The 18,029-nt window shown below is 35.7% G+C and overlaps 1 protein-coding gene across 1 annotated transcript in view; it reads right to left on the reverse strand.

Annotated features, from left to right (window-relative positions):
* SLC15A5 (solute carrier family 15 member 5) overlaps positions 1 to 18,029 on the reverse strand; it is a 90,982-nt gene that overhangs the window by 55,154 nt on the left and 17,799 nt on the right. Inside the window, exon 3 of the mRNA XM_001091323.4 lies at positions 15,841 to 16,010. Within this exon, the coding sequence (XP_001091323.3) occupies positions 15,841 to 16,010 (170 nt within the window). The remainder of the gene's footprint in view (positions 1 to 15,840; positions 16,011 to 18,029) is intronic.

The raw sequence follows: 18,029 nt of genomic DNA on the forward strand, positions 1-18,029 counted from the left end.
GATCCACCCACCTAGGCCTCCCAAAGTGCTGGGATTACAGGCATGAGCCATGGCGCCCTGCTGTTGCTTCTTTATGATCTTTCAGTTCCTACCTTTTCTTTGACTCCATTAGGATTTCCTGATACAATGACAGATACGAGACCCCCGTTTAAGTAGCAGTTCAGCTGTGCCATCATGATGGTTACAATTTTTCATAGCACTCCCTTTGACCAGATAAATCCCCCCAGAAATTATGTAGACACCAAACTACTGTTGCCAGGTAAATAGCATAATACATGTGAAAATGTTTGTGTTTCTCAAAAGAAGGCTGCTATAGAAACTCAAAGTATAGTTTGAAAGTCATTTTGATTATGTTCAAGTTTCCTATAATAAAATTCTAGATAAAATGCATTCTAATGAAATTCATTTATATGCCATAGAGTCTTGGTTTTTATATTTAAATAAAGAATATGTATTAATATATTTTTATAGCTATAAAGTGGTTATATTGATTTGATCTGGTCTTTTCTTCAAGAGTTGTAATAGACCCATTATGTCAGCCTTTGATTAATTGAGGTAGCTGGGGGCCTGGTAATTGAATATGGAGCCTTTCACCTCTAAGTCACTGAATCAAATCCAGCCCAAATTGGTAGTGACCAAGAATGATTATAGCTGTGGCTCTTTGGTGGCCTTTGTGAAGTGTGCTTAGGTCTTCTGGGAGTATGTTGGGATACTTGCTAACAGGAGATAGGCTTATATCTATAGTCACTTTTGCCTCTTCTTAGTCACTGTTGCCTGAAGTAGATGAAGGCCCACGTACTGGTAAGGCCAAGAAAATAGAAGCCCCTGTGAGACGCCAAGATTTGTTTCTCTTAGGAAAGAAGTAATAGGGACTGCTCTTTATTATTAAGAGAATGAACTGCTCTATTATGAGACTTTCCTAGCTATTTCAATTAGTTTACTTAAGGTTTAAGTAAGATGAGAACTGAGAATGTGTTGATGAACAGTCTGGAAACTGAATTTGAACAGGCCTGGGCTGGGGGCTTAACTTCCTGACATTTCCTTACAATCTTGTCTCTCTTACTCATCAACCTGTTCTCTGCTAAACTCTTGCAAAACGGTGCTGTGTAGATAGTAGGGTTATTATGAACACTGATCCAAATTACTTTTTGCTTTCAGGTAGGTTTTATTATTAAATGATAAGTATTTGTAGGATGAAAGATTATTTCCTAAGATATTTTCTCCAGTTTCCCCCCAATTTTTAAAATTCAGGAATTTGTATTAAATATAATATATTTTAAACTCACTAACCCTTTTTTTGTATAAACAACCACTATTTGTTGCAAGATAAACTTGGATCTGCTTCTAATACATGACAAATTGATACCTGCAATCTTATTAAACAATTAAATATTGCCATCATTTTATTTCTAACGAGAGGTAGTAGTAGTTCAGATTAGTGCTTCTCAACCTGTGTTAAAAGCGAGTTTTAAAAAAAATTTCTCAACTATCATGGTCAATTCATTTGTGAAATCCAATAAAAATGAAATATCTAAACACAAAATAAAGGCATACAAAATATAAGCCTTGATATTTTTATTATTAGATTCAACAGACATAAGATGTCACTGTCCATAAATATCTCTGTATATTTTCTCTTAACGTCTGTATTTATTTTGTTGTATACTGGCAACAAATAGTTCAGACACCAGCACTGCTCCATGAACCAGGCTTTGTGTAGCACTGATTTCAGTTGAATATGTACTTTGAAAAATGAACTTGTTTAAACAAATAAAATTGTATCAGATATAGTTATATGAAGCAACAAAAACAAAATGGCCAAGAAACAAGAAATGATAACATATGAATGAGGTCTAAAACTCTAGCTAACACAGCAAGGGCATATAATTGATGCCAAAGAAATGTCATCACGATCATTGATTTATTCCACATATTTACTGAGAATCTACCAGGAGTCAGGAAACTGTTTTCGGCCCCGAAAATATAGCAGTGAATAGTACCTACAAACTCCTGATTCTTCTTTGTGGTGGGGGAGACCCTAAAAGCAGGAAAATATTAGGCAAGTTCTATGATGAAAACACAGTGGGCTGATATGGTAAGAGACCTATTGTGGGGTAGAGGAGACCTCCTAGAGAGTTGACATATGAACTGAGGGTTAAATGACTAGAAATAGGCAAAGAGACCTAGGAAACATATGCCAGACTTATCACAAAGTAGAAATTAGCCAGAAGGGGTTCAGAAATCATAAAGGCCAATAAGGCAGTAGCTGAGTTAGAGGGAGGATTGTGGGGAGATGAGGTCTGGGAGGTTGTCAGGGGGGTCAGATTATATAGGTCAAAGTAAGGAACTTGACGTTTATCTACAATAGTATAGAAAACCATTAAGAAGTTTTAAGTAGACTAGAGAGATCTTATGATGTATATTTTAAAATAGTTACTCTGGAACCCTGGTAGATGCATGGATAATGAATTTTAGGGGCCTGGGGAACAGGCAGGAGATAGTGGTGACCCAGACTAGTACAGTAGTAGCCATGAAGAGAAATGAAGAGAATGGGATGGTTTTTGAACAATCAGTAAAATTTTCTGATGTGGGAAAGGGGTGAAGAAGTGAGAAAATTTGAAGATGTCTGCTTTTTTTCCCCTTAAACAACTGGATGTTGGTGACTTTATTGAGAGGGAGAAAAAAAGAAGCCAGTCTGTAGTTAGCTGAATCAGGAGTTGTGTTTTGGTCAAATTAAGTTTGAGGAATTATTAGATAACCAAGTCAACATGTCAAATAAGAAGTAGAATATATGCTTTTCAAGGTCAGGAGAGAGGTCAATAGGACATTGAGTGTTTGGTATATTAGATGCATTAAAAGTCATGAGTCTAGAGATTAGTTGAGGAAAGAGGCAGGAAGAGAAGATTCAGGGTCCCTGGAATGAATCCTAGGGCTGCACATCGGGTAGGAAATTATCACAGGAGAAAGGTTGGTTAAGGAGATTGAGAAGAGGTAGACAGTGTGCTAGATGAGTTGTAAGAGGGAAGGAAAGGAGTGAAATAATAAACCTAAGTCGATCAACTAGACTGAGAGAGACCCAGTAAGTCAGCAAGAAAGTCCAAGAAAAGAAACTATACAATAATCTGTCTACCCAAAGGGAGTGGCCCTTGTCCCATGAAACTGTAGTTACCACTAAATGTTAGGATGGATACCCTGTTGAAAACATTTACATGTAAACTTCATACCACTTCCTTGGATTAATCCATTAGACTTAATAGAAAACTCATGCCTTCTATGCAAATAATTTTGGATGTCATGTAGGCTCAGCCTTTAAAAAACTCCATTATCATTGTAGTTCTCAAATTGATTTTCTGTACCAGGAGCAGAAATGAGAAGTTGATGAAAATACTGAAATGAAAAATTCAACTGAGACTTCAAGTTCTGGTTTAAATGTGCAGGGCAAACACACCAGGCGTGCACATTTTAAAATAAAACAGATGAACTATTTTAAGTGTTTTATTGCAAAACTTAAAGATTGTAGTTATTACTATTTTTTTTAAAAAAAACTTTTAGAAAGCAATTTTCCTATTCTTTGGACCTTTAAGTCCTTGGCTTTAATGTTCTACTCTTCTGACCTTGATCTAATCATGAATATCTATGCTACTTAATTATAATTTAAAAAGCCTACATTGCACTCTAGATGGTAGATGCACATTTTTTTTTTCTTTGGTCACCTGCCAGTTCTCAAAATTATAGCAGTGGGAAGAAATGCAAATGAAAGCTGTGCTTGACAGCTAAACATAATGGAATGCATGGTCCACATTTGAAAAGTTACCTTAAAATAAAAGGTAGCATATAAAAAATCATTTCTTTAAGGTCACCTATGGCTTTGAATTACAGCTTTGAGGAATTTCCAATTTAGTCATCAGAGAGAAAGAAGCCAAAATAAGGATTATATACTTCACTAGAGGAAAGACAGAGTTCTACTTCATCATAGTTGGGTGATCTTAGAAATAGTAAACAAAACAAGGAAAACAAAGCACAACCCTCAAATATTCATTTTATAGAGGCTTGTGTAAAGTCAGCCACTGGAGAACATTTTCTATGCTAATTGTTCCTGTAGCTAATAAAGTTTTACCTTGTTAACATCCAAAAACAGGTTACCTTATCACATGTTAAAATATGTAGTATATGGACTGCAATAGGCTGGTAGTAAACAGAGTTGATTATGTAGATCTGTATTAGTTGAAGGAGAATTGTATTTCTTTATTCAGATGAATATATATTCAAATAGTAGATTAAGAAGCAAATGAATGGATGCTGAATAGTTATTTAGAAAATTTGAATCCAAAAATAGTAATGAATGTATGTATACATATGTGTGCATATGTGTGTGTGTATTCACAAAACCCCAAATTATTTGATAATTAGACACTTGAGAAAGTGCCAAAGTGGTTTTTAGGAAAAATCATATACTTTACATTTTCTTCTTTTTTTTTTTTGCTATTTAGGACTTTTTGCATATTGACCCCAAGAATGGGGTCTATCAGGAGGACATGTACTGCTAAGTGTGGTCCACAGACCACAGAGCTCTCAGAAACAGGACAGTGTATAATATTTTCAATGCTTCACTGCCTCAGTATGTGGTGTAATAGAATGAACTCCAGTCTAAGAAAAAGAAGACTTGGGTTCTGGTTTCACTGCAGCTCTTTTCTGTGACATCTAAGCAAGTCATTTAATTATATTATGTCTCAGTTTCTGTGCTCAGTTTAACAATAACAAACACTGATTGAACACTTACCATATTCAAGTATTTATAAGACACAGGAATTTCTAATTGTTTTTATAAATAGATAATTTCAACATGTGTGGTAAATAAAATGATAAAGGTGTGTTCAGAGTGCTACAGGAGCAGGGGCAAAGCATCCAGAAGCTAGTCTGCAAAAGGTGCCCTTCCTACCTACCTTGTAGGTGTAGGATAAAAATAAAATAACATTGGTGAATGTGCCTCATTTTTAAAAATGTAACTCATTGCATTACTATTGGTAGTAGCTGTATAGAGAAATAAAAGGAAAAGAAAAATATGTTATGAACTAAGGTCTGAGTTAAACAAGATGAATAGAGAGACTTAACAATGGAACAGAATAGAAACTCCAAAAGTGCAAGTGAAAGTACGCAATGAAGATGGCATCTAAAATCAGTTTGAAAAACATAAGCTTTTTAATAAGTAAGGTTAGGATAAGTTGGTAATAATATGGAAAAAAGATACAGTTGGGTTTATTCTTAAAAGATATTCTGACATAATTTATGAAGGGGTCAGAGAGGTAAAGAAAAGAGGCAATAAAATTAATACTAAAATAAAATGTGGATTAATTCTTTTATAACCTGAAAGTGAGTAAAACTTTTTACCACGACTCAAAATTTAGAAGCAGTAAGGGAGAATATTGATGAATTTTATTACAAACATAAACCCCAATGAAAGACAAAACAAACACATGGAAAAACTTGTGCATAAAAAATAACACAAGAAGCAAGTTAAAAATATGTATGATAAATAGGAAATAATATTTGCAACTTTTATCATAGATAAAATGTTAATACTCCCAAAATATAAAAATGCTCTAAAATTGACAAGAAAGGAACAACCAAACAACCTACTCTTAACAAATTGAACAAAGAAGCAATCACAAGGGAATTTAGAAAATATCTGGACACAGATCAAAACAAAAACACACTATACCAAAACTTATGAGATGCAGCAAGAGTGGTAAATACTAACATGAAAGTTTTTAATGGCAAATGTTTATATTAATGAAGAATGATCTCAAATCAATAACCTTACACCTCAAGGAGCTAGAGAAAGAAGAACGAACAATACAAAGTCAGAAGAAGGAAGGAAATAATAAAGATTAGAGCAGAGATAAAATAGAGAATGGAAAACAATAGAAAAAACTCAATGAAAACATGTTGGTTTTTGGAAAGATTCAAAAAATTAACAAACCCTATCTAGACTAAGAAAAATAGAGGAAAGACTCTAATAATTAAAAATAGAAATGAAAGGAGACATTACGAATGGTGTCACAGAAATAAAAAGGCTTATAGAGGAACAATTATACACCAACAAATTATATAACCTAGAAGAAATGGATAGCTTTCTATAAACATACAACCTATTAAGACTGAATCATGACAAAATAGAAAATCTGAAAAGACCTAAAACTAGTGGAAAAACTTAAACAGTAATCAAAAACCCCCTAGAAGAAATGCCCAAGACCAGATGGATCCACTGGAGAATTCTACCAAACATTTAAAGAAGAATTAACACCAGTTTTTCTTGAACTCTTGCAAAGACTCTAAAAAGAGAAAACATTCCCAACTATTCAGAGGCCAGCATTACTTTGATACCAAAACCAGACAAAGACATAACAAGAAAAGAAAAGTACAGACCAATAGTTCTGATGAATATTGATACAAAATAGTAACAAACCAAGTTGAATAGCACATTAAAGGGGTCATAGACCACAGACAAGTGGAATTTATACCTGGAATTCAAAAATAGTTCAACATACAAAAATCAATCAGTGTAATACATCACACTAACAAAATGAAGGACAAAAACCACATGATCATCTCAATGGATGCAGAAAAAACATTTGACAAAATTCAACACCCTTTCATGATAAAAACATTAGACAAAGTAAGAATAGCAGGAAACTACCTTAACATAATAAAAGTTACATATGAATATCCCACAGCTCACATCATACTCAATGGGAAAGACTGAATGCTTTTCCTCTAAGATTAGGAACAAGGCAAAGATGCCCACTCTTGCTGCTATTATTGAACATAGTGCTGGAAGTTTCAGACAGAGAAATAACAAGAGAAAAAGAACTAAAAAGCATACAAATCAGAATAGAAGAAGGAAAAGTGCCTCTATTCACAGACGGCATGATCTTATATGTACCAAATGCTAGGAATTCGACACAAAAGTCATTGGAATTAATAAAGGAATTCAGCAGTTTCAGAATACAAGATCATCACTCAAAAGTCAGTTGCGTTTCTATAATGAACGATGACTGATCTGAAAGTAAATTACGGAAACATAGCATTGAAAAGATAAATACTTAGAAATAAACTTAACCAAGAAGATGAAAGACTTGTATAGTGGAAACTATAAAACTTTACCAAAAAAAAATTGAAGAATATACAAATAAATGGAAAGATATCCTGTGCTTGTGAATTGGAAGACTTAATATTGTTAAAATGTCCATACTAGCCAAAGTGATCTATGGATTCAATGCAATCCCTGTCAAAATCTCAATAGCATTTTTGCAGAAATAGAAAAAAATTCCTGAAATTCATATGGAATATTAATAGTTAAAACAAACTTGAAAAAAGAAAATTGAAGTTGGATGTCCCACACGTCTTGATTTTAAAACATACTACAAAGTAACAGTAATTAAGAGTGCAAGGTTCTGATATGATGATAGGTATATAGACCAATGGAACAGAGTAGAAAACCCAGAAATACACCCTTTTATATGTTGCCAAATAATTTTCAACAAGGGTGCCAAGACTACATAAGGGGGAAAGGACAGTCTCTTTAACAAATAGGGTGGGGAAAATTGGATATCCACATGCAAAAGAATGAAGTTGGATCCTTGCTTTACACCATATACAAAAATTAACTCAAAATAAATTAAAGACCTAAAAGTAAGAGCTAAAACTATTAAACTCCTACAGGAAGAAACTACAGGGCAACAGCTTCAGTAGACTGGATTTAGCAATGATTTCTTGGACATGACAATAAAACAGAGGCAACAAAAAAATTTAAAAACAGACAAATGGGATGGCATCAAACATGAAAACTTCCGCATTTCAAAGAAAACAATCCACAGGGTGAAAAGGCAACGTATGGAATGGGAGAAAATAATTGCATAACGTATGTCTGATATGGGGTTAATATCCAGAATGTATAATGAATTTCTACAACTTAATAACAACCCCCCCAACCTCAAATAACCTGTTTAAAAATAACCAAAGGACTTGAATAGACGTTTCTTCAAATGAGATTTACAGATGGCCGATACACACATGAAAAGATGCTGAACATCACTAATTACTAGGGAAATGCAAACCAAAACCATAATGAGGCTGAGTGTCATGGTTCACACCTCTAATCCCAGCACTTTGGGAGGACGAGGTGGCAAAATCCTTGGAGCTCAGGAGTTTGAGATCAGCCTAGGCAACATAGGGAGACTCTGCCTTTGAAATAATAATAATAATAAACAGGATATCACTTCATAACCATCATTCAAAATGGGCAATATTAAAATATCAGAAAATTACTGCATTGACAAAGATGTGGAGAAATTGTGGGTAACCCTTGTGCACTGTTGGCGGAAATGTAAAATGATGCAGCCTTTATGGAAAGCAGTAAACAGAGTTCTCAAAAACTTTAAAGTAGAATTACTACTATATGATCCAGCAATCCCACTTCTGAGTATATATCCACAAGAATTCAAAGTGAGATTGTGAGGAAACATTTACATACCCACATTCATCTCAGCATTATTTATATTTGGCAAGAGCTAGGCACATCCCACATGTCCATTGTTACACAAGTGAATAAAGAAAATGTGGTATATACATACAATGGAATGTTATGTGGCACTAATATCCTAATATTCTCAAGGTATATCCATGTTGTAGCATGTGACAGGATGCTACAACATGGATAAACCTTGAGGATATTAGGCTAAGTGAGTTGCAATAAAAGGACAAATACTGTATGATTCCACTCATATGAAGTATCTAAAGCAGTCAAAAAATAGAAACAGAAAGTAGAAAGGCATTTACCAAGGGCTAGGAGCAGTGGGGGGGAGGAATTAGTGTTTAGTGGATATACAGCTTTAGTGTTGCGGCAAGATGAAAAAGTTCTAGAAATCCGTTGCATAACAATGTGAATATACTTAACACTACTGAACGGTACACTTAAAATGATTAAGGTGGCTTATTTCACTTAACACCGTGTCTTCCAGTTCTACTCATGTTGCTGCAAATGACAGGATTTTATTCCTTTTTATGGCTGAATAGTATTCCATTGTGTATAGATACCACATTTTCTTTATCCATTCATTTGTTGTTGGACGCCTAGACTGATTCCATATCTCAGCTATTGTGAGTAGTGCTGCAATAAATATGAGGGTGCAAATGTCTCTGATATATTGACTTCCCTTCCTTTGCATAAATGAATGAAACTGGAAGACATTATGTTAAGTGAAATAAGCCCAGAGAAATTTAAACATTGCATGTTCTCATTTACATGTGGAAGCTAAAAAAAAGCTGATCTCAAAGAAGTAAAACATAGAACAGAGGATATTAGAGGCTGGGAAGCATAGAGGAAAGGGAGAGATTTATTAAGTGACACAAAATTATAGCTAGGTAGGAGGAATATGTAGTAGTGTTCCATACCACTGTAGGATGACTGTAGTTAACAATAAAATATTATGTAGTTTTAGATAGTTAGAAGGATATTGAATTTTCCCAACACAAAGAAATGATGTTTGAGATGATGGATCTGCCAATTACCCTGATGTGATTACTATACATTATATGTATTGAAACATCACTAGGTACCTCATAAATATGTACAATTATTATTATCAATTAAAAGCTACAACAAATAGTCCTGATACCTGAATGCCTAAGCTGAAAATTACATGTTCATCTTATACACTCAGAAAAAAAGTGATAAAGGTGGTAAATTTTATATTATGTGTGTGTGTGTTTTTGTTTTTTTTGTTTTTTTACCGCAATAAATACTACAACCCTATAGAAAAGTTGAACTAGAAACATGAACAGGTAATTCACTGAAAAAGAAATTCAAAATGCTCTAAGGCAATGAAAAGATTCTCAACTCTTCTCAAAATAAGAATAATACAAATTTAAACCACAGCAAGATACCATTTTCCACCCTCGACTTGGCAAAAATCCCAAAGTTTGACAGTATACTTTGAGAGGCTGTGGGGAAACAGGCATTCTTGTCCATTTTTGGTAGAAATACAAAATAGTGCCACAACCACTATAGAAAGGAATTTGGCAACATATAGAAAAATTATATTTGGACTTACTTTTGATTTGAATCTATCCTAAAGATATACTGGCAAAAAAAAAAAAAAAAAAAAAAAAAGCAAAGAGAAACATGCACCAAGCTATTTATCAGAATCTACTTAATACAGCAAATGTAAAAAAGCAACCCAAATGTCTATCCATATGGGACTGGTAAAATAAATGATAGTTTGTTACACAATAAATATACAATTATAAAATGATCCCTAAACTATACTAACTAAAAAAAAAGCAAGTGAGAAAAGTGTGCATTATATGTTACTTCTTCCATCAAAAGGGCAGACAGTATCTATGCCTACATGCACACACACATATTTTAATATTTGCATTTATTTAAAAAATGGAAGGGTAATCCAGAAAACCAAGGAAGCAATGAAAAACAGCAAGAGGTTTATCTGAACGACTAAGGTACCAACATGAAGGGGACTTCACTGTCCAAATATGGAAACAAAATTGAGAATCACTAGCTGTAGTAGACTGAAACACATCAAAAATGCTTAAGAGCATAAATTCATAATTATAGTTTTTTAAAAAAGAAATCCTAATAATTACTTTTGCAGAATGTTGAAATTCAACTCAATAATTTGAAAATCTATAGATAGAAGGAAATACTTAAATGTTTATCTTCTTTTTATTACAGAAACTATACCTCAATGTAACTAGTTGATGAGGAGATATTTGTCTTTATGAAATTATTTCAGTTAGTAAAAGAGGAAGAAATATAGAATGTAATCACCTTGCAATCCTCAATAAAATATTGGATTTGGGCAAAAATAATCAATGAATGCTAACTCTGCAAAAACAGACATTATGCTTCTTAAAGTACATAATGCCACCTATGAAGAAATTTGGCCAAAATGAAATCTGAATCTGCAAGTATCTAGGTCTATTAGAAAATTTACAGGACTGCTTAGTGCAGAGCTGAGTTCAATTCCTGGATATCCTTGTTAACTTTCTGTCTCTGCTGATCTGTTGACAGTGACATCTACAGAACTCTCCACCCCAAATCAACAGAATATACATTCTTCTCAGCACCACATCGCACTTATTCCAAAATTGACCACATAGTTGGAAGTAAAGCACTCTTCGGCAAATGTAAAAGAACAGAAATTATAACAAACTGTCTCTCAGACCACAGTGCAATCAAACTAGAACTCAGGATTAAGAAACTCACTAAAAACCGCTCAACTACATGGAAAATGAACAACCTGCTCCTGAATGATGACTGGGTACATAACGAAATGAAGGCATAAATAAAGATGTTCTTTGAAACCAATAAGAACAAATACACAACATACCAGAATTTCTGGGACACATTTAAAGCAGTGTGTAGAGGCAAATTTATAACAGTAAATGCACACAAGAGAAAGCAGGAAAGATCTAAAATTGACATGCTAACATCACAATTAAAAGAACTAGAGAAGCAAGAGCAAACACATTCAAAAGCTAGCAGAAGGCAAGAAATGACAAAGATCAGAGCAGAACTGAAGGAGACAGAGACACAAAAAAACCCTTCAAAAAATCAGTGAGTCCAGGAGCTGGTTTTTTGAAAAGATCAACAAAATTGATAGACCGCTAGCAAGACTAATAAAGAAGAAAAGAGAGAAGAATCAAATAAATGCAATAAAAAATGATAAAGGGGATATCACCACCAACCCCACAGAAATACAAACTACCATCAGAGAATACTATAAACACCTCTACACAAATAAACTAGAAAACCTAGGAGAAATGGATAAATTTCTGGACACACAAACTCTCCCAAGACTAAACCAGGAAGGAGTTGAATCCCTGAATAGACCAATAGCAGGCTCTGAAATTGAGGCAATAATTAATAGCCTACCAACCAAAAAAATTCGAGGACCAGATGGATTCACAGCCGAATTCTACCAGAGGTACAAGGAGGAGCTGGTACCATTCCTTCTGAAACTATTCCAATCAATAGAAAAAGAGGGAATCCTCCCTAACTCATTTTATGAGGCCAACATCATCCTGATACCAAAGCCTGGCAGAGACACACACAAAAAAGAGAACTTTAGACCAATATCCCTGATGAACATCGATGCAAAAATCCTCAATAAAATAGTGGCAAACCGGATACAGCAGCACATCAAAAAGCTTATCGACCATGATCAAGTGGGCTTCATCCCTGGGATGCAAGGCTGGTTCAACATACGCAAATCAATAAACGTAATCCAGCATATAAACAGAACCAAAGACAAAAACCACATGATTATCTCAATAGATGCAGAAAAGGCCTTTGACAAAATTCAACAGCCCTTCATGCTAAAAACGCTCAATAAATTCGGTATTGATGGAACGTATCTCAAAATAATAAGAGCTATTTATGACAAACCCACAGCCAATATCATACTGAATGGGCAAAAACTGGAAAAATTCCCTTTGAAATCTGGCACAAGACAGGGATGCCCTCTCTCACCACTCCTATTCAACATAGTGTTGGAAGTTCTGGCTAGGGCAATCAGGCAAGAGAAAGAAATAAAGTGTATTCAGTTAGGAAAAGAAGAAGTCAAATTGTCCCTGTTTGCAGTTGACATGATTGTATATTTAGAAAACCCCATCGTCTCAGCCCAAAATCTCCTTAAGCTGATAAGCAACTTCAGCAAAGTCTCAGGATACAAAATTAATGTGCAAAACTCACAAGCATTCATATACACCAGTAACAGACAGACAGAGAGCCAAATCATGAGTGAACTCCCATTCACAATTGCTTCAAAGAGAATAAAATACCTAGGAATCCAACTTACAAGGGATGTGAAGGACCTCTTCAAGGAGAACTACAAACCACTGCTCAGTGAAATAAAAGAGGACACAAACAAATGGAAGAACATATCATGCTTCCTATCATGATAGGAAGAATCAGTATCGTGCAAATGGCCATACTGCCCAAGGTAATTTATAGATTCAATGCCACCCCCATCAAGCTACCAATGACTTTCTTCACAGAACTGGAAAAAAACACTTTAAAGTTAATATGGAACCAAAAAAGAGACTGCATTGCCAAGACAATTCTAAGCTAAAAGAACAAAGCTGGAGGCATCACGCTACCTGAGTTCAAACTATACTGCAAGGCTATAGTAACCAAAACAGCATGGTACTCATACCAAAACAGAGATATAGACCAATGGAACAGAACAGAACCCTCAGAAATAATAACACACGTCTACAACCATGTGACATTTGACAAATATGACAAAAACAAGAAATGGGGAAAGGATTCCTTATTTAGTAAATGGTGCTGGGAAAATTGGCTAGCCATATGCAGAAACCTGAAACTTGATCCCTTACTTACACCTTATACAAAAATTAATTCAAGATGGATTAAAGACATAAATGTTAGACCTAAAACCATAAACAACCCTAGAAGAAAACCTAGGCAATACCATTCAGGACATAGGCATGGGCAAGGACTACATGTCTAAAACACCAAAAGCAATGGCAACAAAAGCCAAAATTGACAAATGGGATCTAATTAAACTAAAGAGCTTCTGCACAGCAAAAGAAACTACCATCCGAGTGAACAGGTAACCTACAGAATGGGAAAAAATTTTTGCAATCTGCTTATCTGACAAAGGGCTAATATCCAGAATCTACAAAGAACTCAAACAAAGTTACAAGAAAAAACACCCCCTCAAAAAGTGAGTGAAGGATATGAGCAGACACTTCTCAAAAGAAGACATTTGTGCAGCCAACACACACATGAAAAAATGCTCATCATCACTGGCCATCAGAGAAACGCAAATCAAAACCATAATGAGATACCATCTCACACCAGTTAGAATGGCAATCATTAAAAAGTCAAGAAACAACAGGTGCTGGAGAGGATGTGAAGAAGTAGGAACACTTTTACACTGTTGGTGGGACTGTAAACTAGTTCTAGCATTGTGGAAGACAGTGTGGTGATTCCTCCAGGATCTAGAACTAGAAATACCATTTGACCCAGCCATCCCATTACTGGGTATATACCCAAAGGATTATAAATCATGCTGCTATAAAGACACATGCACACATATGTTTATTGCGGCACTATTCCCAATAACAAAGACTTGGAACCAACCCAAATGTCCATCAGTGATAGACTGGATTAAGAAAATGTGGCACATATACACCATGGAATACTATGCAGCCATAAAAACGGATGAGTTCATGTCCTTTGTAGGGACATGGATGCAGCTGGAAACTATCATTCTCAGCAAACTATCGCAAGGACAAAAAACCAAACACCGCATGTTCTCACTCATAGATGGGCATTGATCAATGAGAACACTTGGACACAGGAAGGGGAACACGACACACCAGGGCCTGTCGTGGGGTGGGGGGAGGGGGGAGGGATAGTATTAGGAGATATACCTAATGTAAATGATGAGTTAATGGGTGCAGCACACCAATATGGCACATGTATACATATGTAACAAACCTGCACATTGTGCACATGTACCCTAGAATTTAAAGTATAATAATAAAAAAAAAAAAGGAAAATTTACAGGAAATACAGAGGGAAAGCTCTATGCGGATGCAATTCACAAAATCCAGACTACGGGAAATACTCTAAGAAATGTTACGATTTCTTTTTAAAACTGATAAATTAGGGGCCAGGCGTGGTGGCTCATGCCTGTAATCCCAGTACTTTGGAGGCCGAGGCGGGTGGATCACGAGGTCAGGGGATCAGGAGGTCAGGAGATTGAGACCATCATGGCTAACACAGTGAAACCCCATGTCTACTAAAAATACAAGAAATTAGTCGGGCGTGTGGTGGGCACCTGTAGTCCCAGCTACTCAGGAGGCTGAGGCAAGAGAATGGTGTGAACCCGGGAGGTGGAGCTTGCAGTGAGCTGAGATCGAGCCACTGCACTCCACCCTGGGCAACAGAGCAAGACTCCGTCTCAAAAATATATATATATAAATAATAATAATAAATAGAGATACAGATGCATGGGGAATATATATATATATAAAATGTATAGTTTATGGGACATATCTGGCATTTGGAATGTTTAAACCTTTTTTGGATTTGATTTGAACAAATTATAAAAAAAAAAAAAAAATTTCAAAAAGGAAACAATCAGGGAGATTTTAACAGTGACCAGACATTTGATGGTGTTAAGAAATCTTCTTCCTCCACAAACACATATGTGGGTATGTGTGACAGAGACAGAGATTGATAATGACATTGTGGTTATGTTTTTCAAATGGAATTTAACTTTTATGTATACACCTACATAATATATTACATATAAATAAGTATAACAAAATACACGAATAAGAAATGCTATAATATTTAGTTTTTGCTTGAAAATTACCTGGGTAAGAAGAAGAAAAAATGAGTGAAGATGAGTTGATAATTGCTGAAGCTCAGAGCTACCCAAGTGAGGTTCAGGTATAATCTTTAACTACTTTTGTTTATGCCTAAGATATTCCATTATTAAAACTTTTTTAACCATGGAAAGAAAGGAAGATGGGGAGAAGAGGAATCTCTACCTCTAAACTTTTCATTGGATCTAAATCTTGCCATTAGAATCCCATTGCAAAGAAGCAGTCTTAATATTTACTTAAAAATATTCTTGGAGACCATTGCTTTATCAAGGGTAATGACAGACACAATTTTCAAATTCCGAGTTGAAAGAGAAGTTATAAAGAATCAAAGAGAAAGAAGATCTGTCAAGAAAACAATATAAACCCAGAAATTAATGTAAAGTATAATTTACTTACGTTTTTCTGACTGATAAATTAGGTTGTAGTATATCATATGAAGAGTTATCAGAGCCGTAAGTGTAGACATAAAAGGAATAAGTAAAACAAGGGCCCAGGCCTGTGAGTGCTGGATGTAAGATATTCCCAGAAACACAATGGTTGCATTTAGGTTCATGAGCCAATAAAACCTGGGGTATACAGACAGACAAAAATAAAAATACCATTGAATCGCTTTAGACAACTATTGCTAATTTTAATGCTTCTATTCAAATGTAAACTATGAAACGATGACATGTTAACTGAACCCAATTTTGCAAATATTGTTTATCAGATTTCTTAACAAGTGTGTAAACATCAGCCCTGACTTAACCAGTTTCATTATCTTTGTTTTATCCTTGTTTAGAATCAACATAGAAAGAATGTGCTCTCTTTCATCTAAATCAGAGGTTGGTGAAGTTTTTCTATAAAGGGCTGGATAGACAGTAAATATTTTAGGCTTTGCAGGCCATATGGTCTCTGTAGCATTGTGGTACTAAAGAAGCTGTAGACAACACTTAATCATTCAAATACCCCTAATGAAACTGGAAAGATTAAAAAGTTAATTCTTCCTGTATATTCCAGTTTTCAAAGTATAGGAAAACAGAATACTCAGGAATATCTGGGTTACACTTAGAATAGGCATGTAACTGAAGAAATGAGTGACATTTGAATAAAACTTTCCATTTTTCTTCCCAATGATTAGTATCACAGAGAGGTACCTACCCTAGTAGTCTGGTTTGCAAGTTCTGGGAACATCATCTCTACCTCTCAACTGTTCACTGGGTCTAAATCTTGCCATTAGAATCCCATTGCAAAGAAGGGATCTTAACTTTTACTTTAAAGATTGAGGAAAATTAAATACAATAAAATTTACTCATTTACATATATAACTTATATACATATTAGTTTTTTTAAGTGTTTCAGTTGTGCAAGCACCATCAGATAAGTCTTAGTACACTTACACTATCATTAAAATTTAAAGGGTTTATGTGATTAGATGAGACCCACCCGGTATAATCTGGGCTCTGATAACTGAAATCAGCTGATGAGAAACCTCAATTATCTCTGCAAAATTCTTTCACCTTTGCCATATAACATAATTAGGGGAGTGATATTCCAAAATCTTTCCAATATTCTACTGTTTAGAATCAGGTTACAGGTTCTGCCCACACTCAGGGGGATGGGTCCAAACAAGCATGTGGTCCACTGGGGGTCATCCTGGGGCATGTCCACCACATCTTCTTTGTGTCTTCCCTTCCCACGATCGATCTCTCTCTCTCTCCCTCCCCCCTCCCCCCTCCCCCTCCCTCCCCCCTCCCCCTCCCTCCCCCCTCCCCCTCCCTCCCCCTCCCTCCCCCCCTCCCCCTCCCTCCACTTCTTTTTTTTCCCACAACGTCTTACTCTGTCACCCAGGCTGGAATGCAGTGATGCAGTCATGGCTCACTGCAGCTTTGACCTCCCAGGCTGAAGCAGTCCTACTGCCTCAACTTCTGTCTAGTACCTGGGAGCACAAGCACGCACTACCATACCTGCTAATTTATTTTTAGTAGAGATGAGGTCTCACCGTGTTGCCCAGGCTGCAAATCTTCTAAATGATTCCTCACCTCGCCCCGCCCTCCCCACCCCGCCCCGCCTCGCCTCCCCTCTCATTTCCTTTTTCCTTTCCTTCATTCTTTCCCTCCCTCCTTCCCTCCCTCCCTCCCTCCCTTTCCTTCCTTCCTTCCTTCCTTCCTCCCTTCCTTTCTTTCCTCCCTCCCTCCCTCCCTGCCTTCCTCCCTCCCTTCCCGCCTTCCTCCCTCCTTCTTTCCCTTATTTCCCTCTATTTCTTCTACATAAAAGAAGTAAAGACAACAGGTAAAACTGGCTATGGAAAGGGAATATTGAAGTTTTGAGAAGAAAGAAAATGTTTAGAAATAGTACTTTAAAGGAGGAGAGAAATTGACTGGACATCATATACTTGCTAGGCAGTGATAAGGAACAAGTTTGGTGGTCATGAACTTAATGTGGATATAGTATAATTTTGCATTTTTCTCCAGACTTCTTGTTGTGTGAGTACAATAATGGAATATGTGGAGAGTTGAATTTTAACTAAGATTATTTCCTCCATCACACAGGAGACTATGACAAAGTAAGCTGGGGGGAGGGGGAGGGAAGAATAATTGAAGACA

Source organism: Macaca mulatta, chromosome 11, assembly GCF_049350105.2.
Source record: "Macaca mulatta isolate MMU2019108-1 chromosome 11, T2T-MMU8v2.0, whole genome shotgun sequence".
In the NCBI taxonomy this organism is placed as follows: Eukaryota; Metazoa; Chordata; class Mammalia; order Primates; family Cercopithecidae; genus Macaca; species Macaca mulatta.